Source organism: Calliphora vicina, chromosome 3 (assembly GCF_958450345.1).
Source record: "Calliphora vicina chromosome 3, idCalVici1.1, whole genome shotgun sequence".
Classification (NCBI taxonomy): domain Eukaryota; kingdom Metazoa; phylum Arthropoda; class Insecta; order Diptera; family Calliphoridae; genus Calliphora; species Calliphora vicina.
In genome coordinates, this window is record NC_088782.1 from 55,076,770 (window position 1) to 55,093,250 (window position 16,481).

The following is a 16,481-nucleotide window of genomic DNA, read 5'->3' on the forward strand; positions in this document are numbered from 1 at the left end:
TCCATTATGCAGCATGAATATTTGAGCCTTTTTGAGCCTTGTATGTTTTTAGACTTGCATTGGCTTTAGCTTTTCGTACCAAGCTAACCGGGCAGCTTTCATACCGGATGTATTCTTATGTCTACCTTATGTTTTTTACGTGGCAAATTAATTAGGGAAAACTTAACAACTAGCAGATAATTTACCTAACATAGAAATTCATAAAAAAGCATGTTGCCTAAATAACAACATTTTTATGAATGTAAATAACAGTGCTATGTAATTTCTCAGCGAGTTGTTAAGTTTTCTCTAATTAATTTGCTACATAAGCTAGACATGTTATATATCAATGGATAGAGGATTTTGTCTACTTTCCAACAATGTGTATAACTTTTGACAATGAACAAATTCATGGAATACTTTTTTGAAAAATATGACAAAAAATGCTTTTTAATGAGTTTTGGCATAGATACAAATTTTTCAAATTGAAATAAAATTTTTATTTATGAATATTTTGTAATGAAATTTCACACTTATATAGATTTTTTTATTTAAAATGGAAAAATGAAAACAAATTTTGAAATTTGTAATCAGGAATCCCTCAATTCCCAATAAAGTATTGAAAAATTCCAAAAATGGGATGTTTTCGTTTTTTGGCTATAATTTCCATACTAGGGGCGGGGTTATCAGAACCCTTTACAACATAATTTAGAACATATTGGGCCATCTAAAATATATTACTATAATTTGATATCGGCTATGTGATTTGAGAATTTTTGCTCTAAAGTTGAATTTTACATAAAAAATATAAATTTTTTGAATGGACCAGGTCCCTTCGGTATCAAAAATTAAAATTTTTTTCATTTAAAATATTTGACGTAAAGTTAGCTTTTCAAAAAGTACAAATTCATTGTACATTCTCTTAGAAATTTTTTAGATAACTTAAAAAGAAATTTTTTTCCCCAAAAATTGCACAAAAATCGCCTTTTTTATTTTTTTAAATTCAAACACATGTAACTTTGGACTCAGTCATGGTTTTTAACCAATTCTTTCTTCATTTGATATATACATCTGTTGTTAATCCTATAAAAAAATGGAGTAAATCTGGAAATATTTGGAACCGCGGTCATCAAAAAACTGGAGTAGGGTGGGTAAAAATGTTGAAAATTTAATTTTCAAATGCGAATATCTCCTAAGCTATAAAATATAATTGATAGCTACGAGGAGGTTTTATGTAGTCCTCGATGAGAAGACTCTATATATGTAAGTTTTTCGGAACACAAACGAAGAAATAGGATCATTTTTAAAATTGAACATAACCGAATGGTCCCGCTCGTGGTGGGGTCATGAGGTCCAAATTCAAAACTTAAACTCGACAACACTTTCTCTTTGTGCGTGTGAAATTTCATTCAAATTGGACTAAGGGTTTAGAAGTTACAGATTTATTTCCATCTTTTTTTTTCTCATACCACTGTGCGTCGTCCCTGGAGAATTTTTAGTGCCCATTTGCAGATTTATTTCAAAAAATTTTGATTCTCGAATAAAACTCTCTTACTTGTTACAAATATAGCTGTATACTCGCTATAGGGTATCATATGATCTCTAGCGCCTACACTTGCATACTTGTCATAAATATGTACTTTATATGTTTAGGCTGTCATTTAACTAAGCTTTTCACATAAATTCCCTAAAATATGTACATGTGTATAGTAAATAACATTAACAATATTACAACAATTTTCAATTACAAGAGAATAATATATATTTAAGTACTTCTTATGAACATAATCATAATTTAATTTTCACATTCTCTAATTTAATGTTTATAGAATGTTACATAATGAACCAATTTATATGCAGTTGTGTTCGAAGACTTTTTCTCTAGCTCCATTAACACATACAATACGTAATTGCCAAATATGACTGTTATTAGCAGCATTATGGAGATACTTAGTTTACTATTCGTTGTTTTTGTTGTGTTCAAAATTCCATTAAACCGAAAATTATTTTCTAAGAAAATCTTAATTTAATGTAAGAGTTTTCGTTGTTATACATAGAAAATCAAATAAATATTAAACTTAAATAAAAGTTATAGGGTAAAGAAAATTTCATAGATCTATAAGTTGAATGTGGTAGATACTCTTTATATATAGAAACAATATTGTGTAAGTACTAATAACTAACAATAAATGTGTGTAAATATCTGTGCATGTAATTTATTTCAATGATATTAATCCTTATTTATGTATATCACAATGGCTTTTAGATAAAACAAACTTTTAAGTCGTTTTGCAATATATATTCTTAAATGTACAGACAAGACAAAAACCAAAAATAAAATGCACTTTTGTATTTTAATGTGTTTTAGTATGTAAAGAGTGTAAGTATATTTAGTATGTGAAATATCCATATGTATGAAGAATACATACATACATATTTATGTATCTGAATGAAATGGGAAATAATGCAAATATTTATAATATTTCCGGTATCCGGTTATTCAGTTTATACACAAAAACATTCTAGCAGATGTACTTGCATGAAAGAAGGACAGTGTATAATAAAACTTAATTTTATAAAATTTTAAATACACAATCCATAGTCATTTCCCTATTTCTACATATTCCAAAGATATTGCGAAATCAGTATGAAATCAAGGTTGAAGAATTTTTCTCTTTTCGAATTTTCGATGCTGCCAAGGTAAAACATTTTTCAAAATCGGGTAACTTTTTATTGAAGTTTCGAATTTTGGGTCAAAGTGGCTTTATGTATTTTTAATACTAATTATACCCTACAGCACTATAGTGGGGAGGGTATATTGGGTTAGTGCTCATATTTGTAACATACCCAAATATTGTTCCAACAACCGCCTTAAAGTATACCAATCTGCTCAGGATCACTTTCTGACGTAGCGATGTCCGTCCGTCTGTCCGTCCATTTAAACCTTGTAATCAAACTACAGGTAGCAATTTCAAACAAAAATCGATAAAATTTGGTACTAGCTTCTTTAATGCCGCAAGGACGAAGCCTATTGAATTTGGTTAGAATCGGTCCATTATTTCTCCGATTGCCCTATCTGAAAATAGTTAAGCTCTCATAAATACCTTAGTTATATAGATATCCAAACCAAATGCTGCAAAACTGAGTCTTCCTCCTCACCAAATTTTGTGATGATCGGTCCACAATTAGTCATAGCTACTAGATAGGCCCACTTCCGAAAATCAGTTTAACTAACTTAAATCGCTTCAAAATATTGGTATCGTAATAAAACTCAGCACAAATAATTTATATATATACAAAAGTCATGTCACTAAATTTTATAACGATCGGTTCATAATTAGTCATCCCATATAATGCCCACTTCCGAAAATCATTTTAATGAGTATAGATTTCTTAACAATGTCGGTATTCAAATAAAATTTAACACAAATAGGTTTCATATATGCAGAAGTCATGCCACCTAATTTTATTGCGATTGGTTCATAATTATATTGGTGTAGGGTATCATATGGTCGGGCTTGACCGACTATACTTTTTTAATTGTTTTTAAGATTAAATTTTGAAAAAAAATTCAAATAAGAAATAGTTATAGATGTTTAAATATTTACATTTTCAAAATTTTCATTTAAACGAAAATGCAAACAAATTATAAAAACTCGATACCAATAGACACTAGGGGAGCTTTCAAATGCAAATTTTATAAATTTGCGTGGGAACCGATTTGAAATTGATATTAAAATTATTTCTTAAAATTATATTTCGTAACCTATTTTTTAATATTTAATTTCTTATTGTTTCTTTTATTATTATTTGCGATTTTTAATTTGTAGCACATTATTAACCCAAAGTTATATCACTAAATGCGATATTTTTTAAAATTTTCAGCATTTATTTTTAAATATTTGAACAATTAAATCTATCTATTTGTAATTGTAATTGGTAATTTTTCTGGCTAGGTATCGATTCCGAGCCAAAATAACTTCTCATCTTTTGAGGCCAAGAACGAATCAAGCCAATTTCGTATACTCTGTTCTGCATCGATCGAAACAAATAGTAGCCGGACGGGGCAAGGTCTGGACTATAAAGCTTCCCAACCACATTATTCTAAATACTTTTTAACAGGTATTGCAACATGCGGCCGAGCGTTGTCGTAATGGAATATTACGGTTTCATGTTCGACCGTATATTCTGGGAGTTTTTCGGCCAATTCTTGTTTCAAAAGAATCAGCTGCATTTGATATAAAATCCCTGTGATGGTCTGGCCAGATTTCAGCAGCAGATTTGCTCCCCTATATACAGATAATTATCTTGGCGCCATGGATATTTGGCTTTGGTGTCGATTCGGCTGGTTATCGCGATAGATAAATTTTTCATCGCAAGAAATACTCGATGCAAATGTGTGTTTCATTTATAGCGTTCAAGCATCATTTCGGACATGCAAAATCGGCTTTCTAGGTCTCTCGGCTTCAATTCGTATGGTACCTTATTTCCCTGCTTTTGAATAAATCCTGCTGCTCACAAACGTTTCGAAATTGCTGCTTAAGTGTCTCAAAATGATTTTGCAAGCTCTTGCTGTATATTTCTCTTAAAAATAAAATAAATATCAAATAAATTCAGTTTTCATTTTTGGCCAAATACTTAGCACGGGGAGAACTTTTATTATACAGTCTCAAATTATTCAAATATTAGTTCAAAATTTGGATCTTTTATAACACTATCGTCGCTGAAAGCTTCTCCTTCTTCTTCTTCTTCTATTTCCTCGAGTCAATTAACTATTTGCTGCTACCTGGTTTTAAAAGTTCCGACTGAAGTTTTTTTTAAAGGAAGTCATTTTGTCTCAGCTTAATGCGTGCAAATTAAAACGTAATTTTACAGGCATAAAAATTTGACAAAATTACTGTCGTGGTGATCTGCCAGATACTTCCACTAATGCTGATGGGTAGGTAATACAGACACTTTACAAAGTTGCTTGACACGAGCGTTGATCGACCACTCCTTTCACACTGAGCAACGTAGAAACATAAATTGAAAAGGTAACGAGCATATAGAGATCGTAACATCGAATTATAGAAAGGTATGCTTTACGTGTATCTGTAATAAATTAATTTTTGGTGATTTTTTTTTAAAAAATGTGAGACCCTCGATGACCAGTTTTGAGGCCCCCATAACGAATAAGAAGCAGAACCATAGCAAATCAAATGGAAAGCACCTCAACTCCAACCAACAAGAATTTTGTTTGAAAATTATAACATTCTATTAACCCATTAACGCCGACTGGGTAGAATAATACCCAAAAATAGAGCAATTTTAGGAGATCGATATCAAAAGAATTCTAGGAGATCGATATCAAAAATCTTCTTTTGGAACAGATAAAGTAAGAATCGAACAACTTAAAATAATTTTTTCTGTAATAACAAATCATGGTGTTGGTAATTTTACAAAATCTTAAATTCAAAACAAATGGCTTTAGAAAACGGGGGGAGTGGAAATCCCCAATATCTTCCTTGTTTCTAGTAGTCTTTGATGTTCTATATCAGTAAAAATAATAACCAAATGATTAGGCCCACTTTCGTAAGCTACAATTACGATTTTGTGGATTGGGTATAAAAATACCCACTTCGACATATGTCGGTTCTAAAACATATGAGATATATATTTTCAAGTAAACATTTTTTACTGAAAATCATAGTAAACAACATTTGAGGGTAAAAGAATACATGGCTATATAAAATATTTAGTTAGAGGAAGCTTGACCCAACCTAACTAAGAATATTTCGACTATTAAATAATGACGCCAAAGCAGTTCTTTTATTTAAAATTTATTGTATAAATAAAACGATTTTCACATATAATTCTCCTCTTATTTGTCTGATCTCAATCCTCATCTATTCGTATGAGAGTCCATTCTCATTTAAATGATACAAGTAAGAATGTTGTGGTTTTGACCATTAGAACAAATTTGTTGTTTAACAATTGATTTATGGCTTTGAATTTTCAAAATTTTACTATCCTTGTGCGACATCACAAAAACCATAATGCGACAGCAAAAGTTGCATTAGCTTGCTGCTGCATACATATGTATGCAACCAAATAAATATGTTTCATGGATGTACGAATTTATGCAAGAAAAAGCAACAAAGCCAATAAGAAACATGACGACAACGAATACCATGATGAAGATTATTATGATGATGATGATGATGGTGACAATAAATAGAATGCAGATGATGATTAAACAACAATGATCATCATCGTGTAATAATATTCATGATTTTCCTGATAAAGATAATACTAATTGCGTTACACACACTTTTGGGTGTTGGTATATTTCATAAAATGGGGGGAGATGTGGTAGGGCCAGTGGCAATGTTATATCTACAATATTTTTCTATGTAAGTATAGATATGAATGTACCCAACAGTTCTGGGAGACTCTCCTGAACTGGTGAGTTTACCTATCACTTGTGACTAGTTATTTTACAAGTCCATCTACATAGAGTCCACCAAACCAGTTGTAAATTAATCACAAAAAAGTGGAACACAAAATACACGTTTAAAGTGACTACACTCTAGATTACTTAAAAACACTTAATTGACAATTTCATACAAGTTCGATTACATGGGATGTACAAAGTAACAAATTGACTTCTCTCTGCACTACAAACAAAACTTACTTGTCAAATTACACAAAATACATAAATTGGAGTCAGTCAAGTGATCAGAGATTGGTGACAATTCCTGTCTATAAGGCATACATTGACTACTTGCTTAACTACTGGGTAGTTATTATCATTACTGGTATTCATACTAACTTACATATATGAATATGAATGTCTTTTGTTGTGTATGTGATCCCATCTGTATGGGAGTTAAACTTGTAAGCCTTTTAGAAACAACCCTTCATCCTTCACCCTTTTTTTATTGTATGTACATATGTAAGTTTGTTTAACTAAGTAGGTATGTACATCTGTATTCATTGAATATGTTTTACATTCATGTAAGTATTACTTACAGTCTTCGGTTACAACATTAAGAACTATGAACAAAAACATGAAATGTATGTACGTGAAATGGATTTTATTGTGGTTGCCAATTATTCGGGTTTTATTTTATTCGTATAAAATTTCATAATTTGTTCATTATGAGTGATAGATTAATTTTTGAAATTTCCTGCATCCCTCGAATGAATAACATTTTATTGGAATAATCATAAAATAAAATTAAAAACCAGAGAATTTTAAATATTTTTTATTTCGTTAACAATGAATAAAAATATAAAATTAATAATATATAGATGTAAATGTTAACAATAAGTTTAAGGGTCATTATCAAATCATAAGAAAAGACACCAAGAATATGCGGCCAGATATGAATATTCCATCATGGCAATGTTAGGCCAGTACCTTTTAAAAACTATTTAGAATGAAGACCTTGTTGCGATCGATGTAGAACGCTCTCTCTGGCTTGATTCGTTCTTGGTATCAAAGGATGAGCAGTTCTTTTGGCTCGGATTCCATATTTTGACAGAAATATGTAAAAAAGGCAATGACCTTTAAATAAATTTATATTGTACAAATGTTTCAAAATAAAATCGCATTTTTAAGCCATACACCCAACGCTATAGATATAATTTATAATCTATTTTATTCAAACGCTCTCAAAATATACTGAAAGTCTTATACAATTTAAGCAACAATGATTTTATAAAATATTTTACGAGACTATATAATTAAAATACTTAGCGCCATTATTACAACTTGCCCTTATAGTTAAAGGTAACTTTAAGCAATAGAAAAAGGTACCCTTAAAGGTAACTTTAACTATAACGGCAAGTTGTAATAATGGTCCTAAGTATTTTAATTATATAGTCTTGATGCCAATAACGAATCAAGCCAGAGAATGCGTTCTACATCGATAGAAAGAAGGTCTTCATTCTAAATAGTTTTTAAAAGGTACTGGCCTAACATTGACATGATGGAATATTCATATCTGGCCGCATATTATTGGCGTTTTTGCTCACTTTAAAGGAATCGGTTGCATTCGATACAGGTTACATGTGATGGTTTGTTCGGATTTCAACAGCTCGAACCAAATACAGAGAATTACCTTAGTGCCATGGATATTTGCATTTGGTATCGATTAGGATATTTGGTTGGGGTTTTCATACGATCTCGTTTCGTTTCCATCACAAGTAATGATTCGGAGAAAAACTGATTCTCTTCTATAACGTTCAAACATCATTTCGGACATGCAAAATCATCTCTCAGCTTTAATTCGTTTGTTATCCAATTACCTGCTTTTGGATGAATCCTGCTGCACGCACATGTTTTGAAATTGCAACTTGAGTAGGTTCCTATGATTTTGCAAGCTCTTGTTGAGTTTTAAAACAGAGTAATGCCTCTAATTGTTGGTCTTCAAACTTTTTTGTCTGGCCTAGGCGATCTTTGTCTTCCGTTGAGTTTTACAACAATATTCATGGACGCTAATCAAATCCCCATATTTTAAGCTAAATTCCGTAGAGAAAAAAGAAAATAATTCGTAGCAATTTATGATTATAGTTCTTTAGATATTCGAAATTAGCAATCTACGTTGCAAATGAAAATGGTGATATTCGGGCAAAATGCCAATTATAGTTCTCAAGGTATATAGAGATCGATATTATTTTTCGTTAAACTTCGAATAGTGATAAGAAATTGATTCGTATAATGTTTTTAGATTGTCACAATTATTGTTCGGCAGATATTTACTTTGTGTGATAGGTGCCATGCCAGCTAATCCAATAATGTCAATATTCAGCCAAGCTGCGCACAATAGTACCGAAGTAAGTATTGTTTACCAGATATTCCATAATAACTATTTACTACTAAGCGACCAAAAAGCTCGTCAAGGAAAAATACCAAATCTTTCTTTTGATTTTGAAAAAAAGTCACACATTTTTAATTTTTTTTGTCGAAAGATTAAAGAAATAGCTGTCCAAATTATTTGGAACACATTTTGCTAAGAATAATAGGTAATAAGTTACATGGATGAGAAAAACATCTGTTTGGCCAAAAATGTCAAATTTTGCCCCCCTCTAACTTAGAGAGTTCCTGACGGATCTTGTTTAAAAATGAGTGCCTAAATTACTATCCAATAGGACTAATCTTGCTGCAAATTTCATACCGATTGGAAGTCATCGGCTTCAAAACTTTGTTCACTTGACATGAAGCCCCCATATATAGATTTCCCATTTATTATAATAAATACTAATATATAATCAATATTTTAGGTTATTATTTAATTAATATAGCCGATTTAACTTCAAAAAATTGATTTATTTAATTTCTAGTATGATCAAGCTCAAAAATTTATTTAATTGCTAAACAAAACCATGTTTCTAATAATCTAAGCAAATACTGTAAACTAATTTTAGAGGCAATTCAAACACAACAACAATGCCACTTATGTCATGGGCTAAAATCCAATTAATCATTATTTTCATCGTTAGCCTTTACACTAAGTATTTGAAATTTATTACAATAATGAATATCCGGTGCGTAGGTGACATTAATTTAATTGATTCAATGAAACTTAAAGCAAAAACTTTTGAACTAAATAATCATAGAAATGAACATATGAACACATATTTCCTTTTAAATACAAGCATCCCTTTAGTTTTGATAGTGACAATTTATGCTTTTTACACAAATTTAATGACAAATTTAACCGATGATTGGAATATTTGTTTAAATCATAACTGGCCTATTAAAGGTCAATTATCTTTTTCCTTGATTACAACTAATAATGTAGCTAGTCAAGTAAATCATTGTAATACATTGAGTTTGGGGCCGTCAGCAGAACTGCTGGGATAATCATGGCAATATAGTATATATACTTAGTTTTAATATATCAACTTATACGCTTTTATCATTTATCATAACATTAAGACAAATTATGAATTATTTACACTATTATTTATACTAAGTACATATTTATTTAAGTAAGAGTTTAAGTACACATATTTTCATATAAATACATGTAATTGTAACTACATATTGAAATATTCAATTATTAATAATTTGTAATGGATTTCTCATTTCTAGATTTAACAATGGGCTATCAAAGACTGTCTGGTAATACGAATCACAATAATGTTGATCAGAAACCAACACATTTACCACCGGGCCACTATACACATGGCCACAGATGGAATGAACCATACTTTGACTTAACAATGCCAAAAAATATTACATCGTTAGTTGGCAAATCGGCCTACTTAGGATGTAGAGTTAAGCATTTAGGAAATAAAACGGTAAGTAATAAAACGGTTGTATGTTATATAAATACTTATTATTACAATTTTAAGAAATGTGGGAAGAGTTGTGTAGAGATCGGCAAATGGGCAAGGGAAATTTATTATTTACATATACAAGCCACAATTTCAATCAGAAGCTTATTGGCTTTCGAATATATTTGGACCCGTAAAGATTCAAAACATGTCACTTTTACTTTTTTTGGATTTTCGATGATCCCAAGTTCTTAGTGTTCTCATAATGATAATTCGAGATTTTTTTCCATTTTATAATTTAAATAATTTCCCCATATTAATTGGACCATTAATAATGTCAAACGACTTAATTGACAAGCGAAATAAATATCGAAACTAGTTTTTCAATACTAAGAAGCATTTTCAATAATTTTTTAGTAATTAGTCCTTTTAAATTTGTGCAGTATAAAAATTAACTTTTTTCATAATCGCATAATTTAAAGGTATTTATAAAGGGTCAAAACGCGCTACTCACAGCCTTAGGCTGCTCACCCTGTTTCCACAGATGAGGATTAAACGACGGAAGAACATCTCACTATAGCAATAAATGATTATAATAAGCGACGGGTTTGGAGGCCATGGATTAGCAACACACTTTGTAAATGGCAGCAGCTCTCAAACCCACCAAAGGTATCAAATTCTGATACCCTCTGATCCCCTAAATCCTCAACATTTCAACAAGAGATATAAACGAGACCTCTTTTCTGATGACGACTTATGGCATACGAAAAAGAACTCGATTTTCCCAGTGGAATGTTATAACCTTAAACCAGACCAGGAAACTCGCACAGGTAAAATCTGAGTGCAAAAAGCTTCATATTGATAACGAACAATGTATCAGTGAGATAAGGTGGAAAGCATGTGGCGAGAAGCCCTCTTCTGAAGGTGATCTTGTCCTGTTTTCTGGAATGCCAAATAAAAGTGAACCCCATGTTAATGGTATAGGCTTTTAAACTCTAAATATAGAAACAATACATCCCAAATAACATAAAACGTCCCGAATCCCTCCCGATCCATACCCTTCTTGACGTAAGAAGCAAGAGAAACTCAAAAATCGGAAGTGACCGATTTCTGAAGCTGAACTTAGACTCATGCGTAACCAACAACAGGCAGAAATAAGTTTCAAAGATGGAGAATACAATATGATGACGTAAATTCTAATTTCACAGAAATATCCAGTAGAAAATATGAAGAACGTTGGAGCAGCACCAAAAGGCAAATCGAAACTCCCTGGGAAAATGAGAAGGCTTAAATTTTAGAGACCGACAGTGACGTTTTTGAAACAACCAAAACAGATGCTAAACTATAGTTGTCTCCAGCGTTATGGACAAAACAAATAAAACCTCTGGGAAGAAACGACAAGTGATCATTCTTCAACATACTAGAGCAGGAGGCCAAAACTGTAGCCGGCAAAGGCGACATGAAAGAAGTATTTGCAATATCTAGAAAAATCTCCACTCTTAATGCTCTTCTAAACATCGGCAATGTGCCTCTCCTCCCAGCGCAAGGAAGACTTCCTCTGTGAGAAATAAGTACTGAGCCGCTAAATGCTAAATAGAAAAGCTGAAGATATCGATAATATCCCAGCTGAATTGCTAAAAGCTGACAGCCCCAGCATTGCCAACATATTGCATCCTTTATTTAGCCTGCAAGCAAGGTTTTTAACAAAATTATTTTAAAACGCATTGTCTGCCCACTTAACCCATTTTTCAGAGCAAACCGGCTTTAGAGCAAACCAAAAGTGTGAAATATAATAGAGCATCTGGAGCGTATTGGAAAACTGGGGAATACCACGGAAAATCACCGCTGCCGTTCACTCAACCAACAAATGGGGTATCACTTGGCATCTGAAGGAATGCCTTGAAGATCATGATAACTAAATTCGTGCACGTGGTCTCATAGGAATTTCTTGAGCGGGGATCAGTTTAAGACATAAACTTTTCCATGCACCACTGATCTTTGAGATGCATTTTCTTAGAAAGTACTTTGAGAACTCGTCCAGGCATTCGATGAATTACACCACAGTCAAAATGAATTGCCGTGCTAGTCCTATTAGCGAGGAAGAGTTCCATAACAAGATCAGTTAATGGTGTTCATTTGTCGAGCTTTTAGAGGGCAGTAGACTACTGTATAGCCCACTCGCGCTGCCTGTCAGTTCGAACAAAGTCACCTGACTGGAGGCTAGAAGGTCTTCTTCTGATGATGATCTGAGATCTTCGTTTTTTTTGTTAATTTTTGGTCATCACTTGGTTTCTGAATGAATGCCTTGAAGATCGTGAGTACAGATGATATACTTTTGCTCTCGCACACGCAATCTAGACGACTTACAGCAGGAGTCGTTAAAGTTTGGAATTAATAATCAATACCAACAAAACAGAATTTCTGGGAATTAAATCATCCAAAGATATAGCATTCTATACAAATGGCCAAAATATATCAGACGTCAACAGCTTCCAATATTTGGGTAGTGTTCTTTCAGAACATCCTAAGTCGCCTACTTCGAAATATAAGCATTGCAATTAAATGCCAAATTTGTAATGCATGCGGGAGGTCTTTGCTTCTCTAAAAGTCATGGCTAGTTTTCAAATAAATGAAATCAAAACTATAGAGCTTTATTAACAGTTGGCTCCGAAATATTCTCCAAATATGATGGCTCAGAAACATATCTAATGAAGACCTATGGAGAAGTAGCCACCAGCAGAACATCAACGCCGAAATAAGAAAGAGAAAATATGGCTAGATTGGGCAGACTCTGCGAAAACCTTACAATGAACCTGTCCAAGCTGCCCAAAAATCCCAAAGCTGGGTTCAGAAAATGGAAAGCAGCTTTGGAAACCTTGATATGTTCCCTATCTATCCCCAAAGTATTCTCCCAGTCCCAAAGGAAATGTGGATCCTATGAGCAAATTTTTGAAGATATCATTTTTAGGATTTTCTCTTAGAATGACAAATTTTAAAAAACGTTGAATTTTGTTAATAAATAAAGTTTTTATTACATATTTATTGAGTTTCTAAAACTAAAATTTGTATCAAAATTTTAACAGGAATGCAATCCACATTTATTCCGAACTAATTTTTATACCCTCCACCACCATAAGTGGTGAATGAGGGTATATATAAGTTTGTCATTCCGTGTGTAACATTGAGAAATATTCATCTGAGACCCAACAAAGTATATGGGGCATTTCACGTCAAGTGAACCAACTTTTGAAATCGATGTCTTCCGATCGCGATGAAATTTGCACCAATATTTGGTTCTATTGGATAGTAATTCGGACACCATTTTTCAACAAGATCGGTCAAGAACTCTCTGAGTTATAAAAAATTTGACATTTTGGCCAAACAGGTGTTTTTTTTATCCATATAACTTATTACCTATTGTTCTTAGCAAAATGTGTCCCAAATAGTTTAGATAGCTATTTATGCAATCTTTCGAAAAAAAAAATTAAAAAAATTTAATAAAATATTTTTGATTTTTTTTTTTAAATCAAAAATATTTTTGACTTTTTTTTTCAAAATGGGCCCTTTTTCTTTTTTTTTTTTATTTTTTTTAAGAAAGCTTAGGTCTTTTCCTAAACGACCTATATGGTCGCTTAGTGGGATGCGAGTGGGATATCTATCAAAAAAAATATTTTGTAACTCAAGATTTAAAATTTTTTAATTTTTTTGCAAAATCAAAAACTTTGTTGACTTTTTTTAAAAAAATGGACACATTTTTTAATTTTTTTTTTTGCTCAGAAGAAAGCTTATGTGTTTTCCTTTAACACCCTTTTTGTCGCTTAGTGGGATGCGAGTGGGATATCTATAAAAAAAAATGTTTTGTAACTCAAGACATACAATTTTTTACTTTTTTTTGAAAAATCAAAAACCTTTTTGACTTTTTTTTTCCAAAATGGACTCTTTTTTTATTATTTTTTTTTTCTCAAAAGTGGGATGCGAGTGGGATATCTATCAAAATAAATGTTTTGTAACTCAAGACAAATGTTTTTAAATTTGCACTATTTTAATTTTTTTCATATTTGTGTGTAAACCTTAAAAATTAAACTTACGCAGAGAAACTAGACACATTAGCCTTTCCGATGGTATGTAACATACCCAACTAAAATTTCATAGCTTCGATACTGTAATACCCATAATATGTTAACCTCAGGAATAAAAATCACTTTTTTTCTATGGAAATGTTGAATAATTTAATTTTGTTATTTATTTGTAATAATAATTAATTTAATATATAATAATAATAATAATAATAATAATAAAAAGATGAATAATTTAGTAAAATTTAATCTTAATCACAATAGATCAATTTATATAATAACTATTTTTACACTTAATTTATGAACAAATATTCAAAATAATCTGTACTGAACCAAAATTTTATGTCGATCAGTTATTTGTATCCAAGAATCGTACTACAAGATTTTTTAAATATTGGTCCATAATTCGCCATAGCTCCCATATAAGGTCCACTCTTAGGACCATAATAGGTCATAGCATCCATATATTAACCTTCGCTTTACCAAAGGTTTTTTATGTACACGGTTTACCAATATCCACCTGGGTGACGCTACACTTTTATAAATATATGCGACGAACGAAATTTTAAAAAATTTAAAAAACCTTATAAAAAGTTTAAAATGTTTCTATTAAATTCTTTAGAACCTTAAAATTTGTTCAGTGAGTATAAATTTCATTTAAATCGAAACAAATAGTACACAGATCAGTAATTTGTATTCAAAAATCATAATACTGAATTTTGTGAATATCGGTCCATATTTGGCAACAGCTCCCATATAAATACATAAAAATCACGTTAAAATATTTTATGACAATCGACTCATAATAGGTCATATCTCCCATATAAGTCCCACAACCCAATATCTTGAAATTTGTCTAAATATATTTGTATACCCTTTTTATACTCTGTTTCTTTACTTGAGGTTAAAGGGTAAAAATGTTGATCCAAACGTATTAACTAATTATTAAGTATATAAATTGTTAAATTGCATAGATAAAATTTTTTGTACATTTGAAATAAAATATCTTCTGCATAAACTAGTCTTACTAACAATTGTAATATTATTGTTATACCATCATATTTAGGTGGAGGGTATTTAAGATTCGGCACTGCCGAATATGGTACTCTTACTTGTTTTATTTAGATAAGTTAATTTTTGGTCTTACAAAAAAATTTCAAGTCAATATAAAAATTAGATTCAAAAATATGTCACTTTAAAATTCCGTCCTTCATAAATATTTATCCCGATCGGACCAGCCGTTTAGAAATGCCTGATTTATTTCCCAAAAATTTTGATTCTGCCCACCTTGCAGTGTAATAAAGCAACCACTGCCACCTTTAAACATGTAGGTGTCATTTCACAAAATCAAACCCATCTGCATATTTTATTTTTATAATACAATCAGCCCTTTTTCCAAAGCTTTCAGTTTTATACGATATCCTTTTCCGTTTTAATAGACCTAAATATATAAAAGACTAAAGATTTCTTAGAGATGCTGTAAAACAAAAATAAATATAATTCATCTTTTATTTTTTTTGGGCATAATATGTGTACAGTATAAATTATGTCTATGTAGACACACTAATACTTCTTATATACAATATGTAAGTTAAACAATTTCCATTATAGCCAAGTAAATATCGTTTTGTATATAAAAACTTGGCTAAAACTCCAATAAAAAACAATAACACTTTCATTTTTATACTCTTTCTCTCTGCTTTGGTTAGCTGTTTGTTTTTATTATCATTATTTACATAAGATTTTGATTTATTTTTGTTTTTTTTTATCTATCTATTCTGCTGCTAATGCCATTCTAAACTAAATAAAGTAAAGACAAATAATAAAGCATTTTTGTTGTGCTCTTTTTGGCATGTCATAAATTCATACGACTGGAAAGTGAAACATTTCAAATCCTACATTATATTTTTTATGTTTCTTTTAACTTTTTTTTATGAGCTCAACATAAACGAACAAATTTTTGCATTAATTCTGAAAAATTTGCCATTTCTCTTTAGCAGGCAAATTCTAATGAAAGTTTTGAAATGAGCGGAGGATGAAATATATATGGAGTGTTGGTTTAAGATATTTTCTAAGAATAAGGATACATTTATTTTAAAAATGAAACGCATAGAGTTGTTATTTGCAATTATTAAAGTAGTTATACATATTTTTAGTCAT

General features: G+C 31.0%; 1 protein-coding gene across 1 annotated transcript in view; it reads left to right on the forward strand.

Annotated features, from left to right (window-relative positions):
• dpr10 (defective proboscis extension response 10) overlaps positions 1–16,481 on the forward strand; it is a 422,702-nt gene that overhangs the window by 337,282 nt on the left and 68,939 nt on the right. Inside the window, exon 2 of the mRNA XM_065504727.1 lies at positions 10,061–10,269. Within this exon, the coding sequence (XP_065360799.1) occupies positions 10,061–10,269 (209 nt within the window). The remainder of the gene's footprint in view (positions 1–10,060; positions 10,270–16,481) is intronic.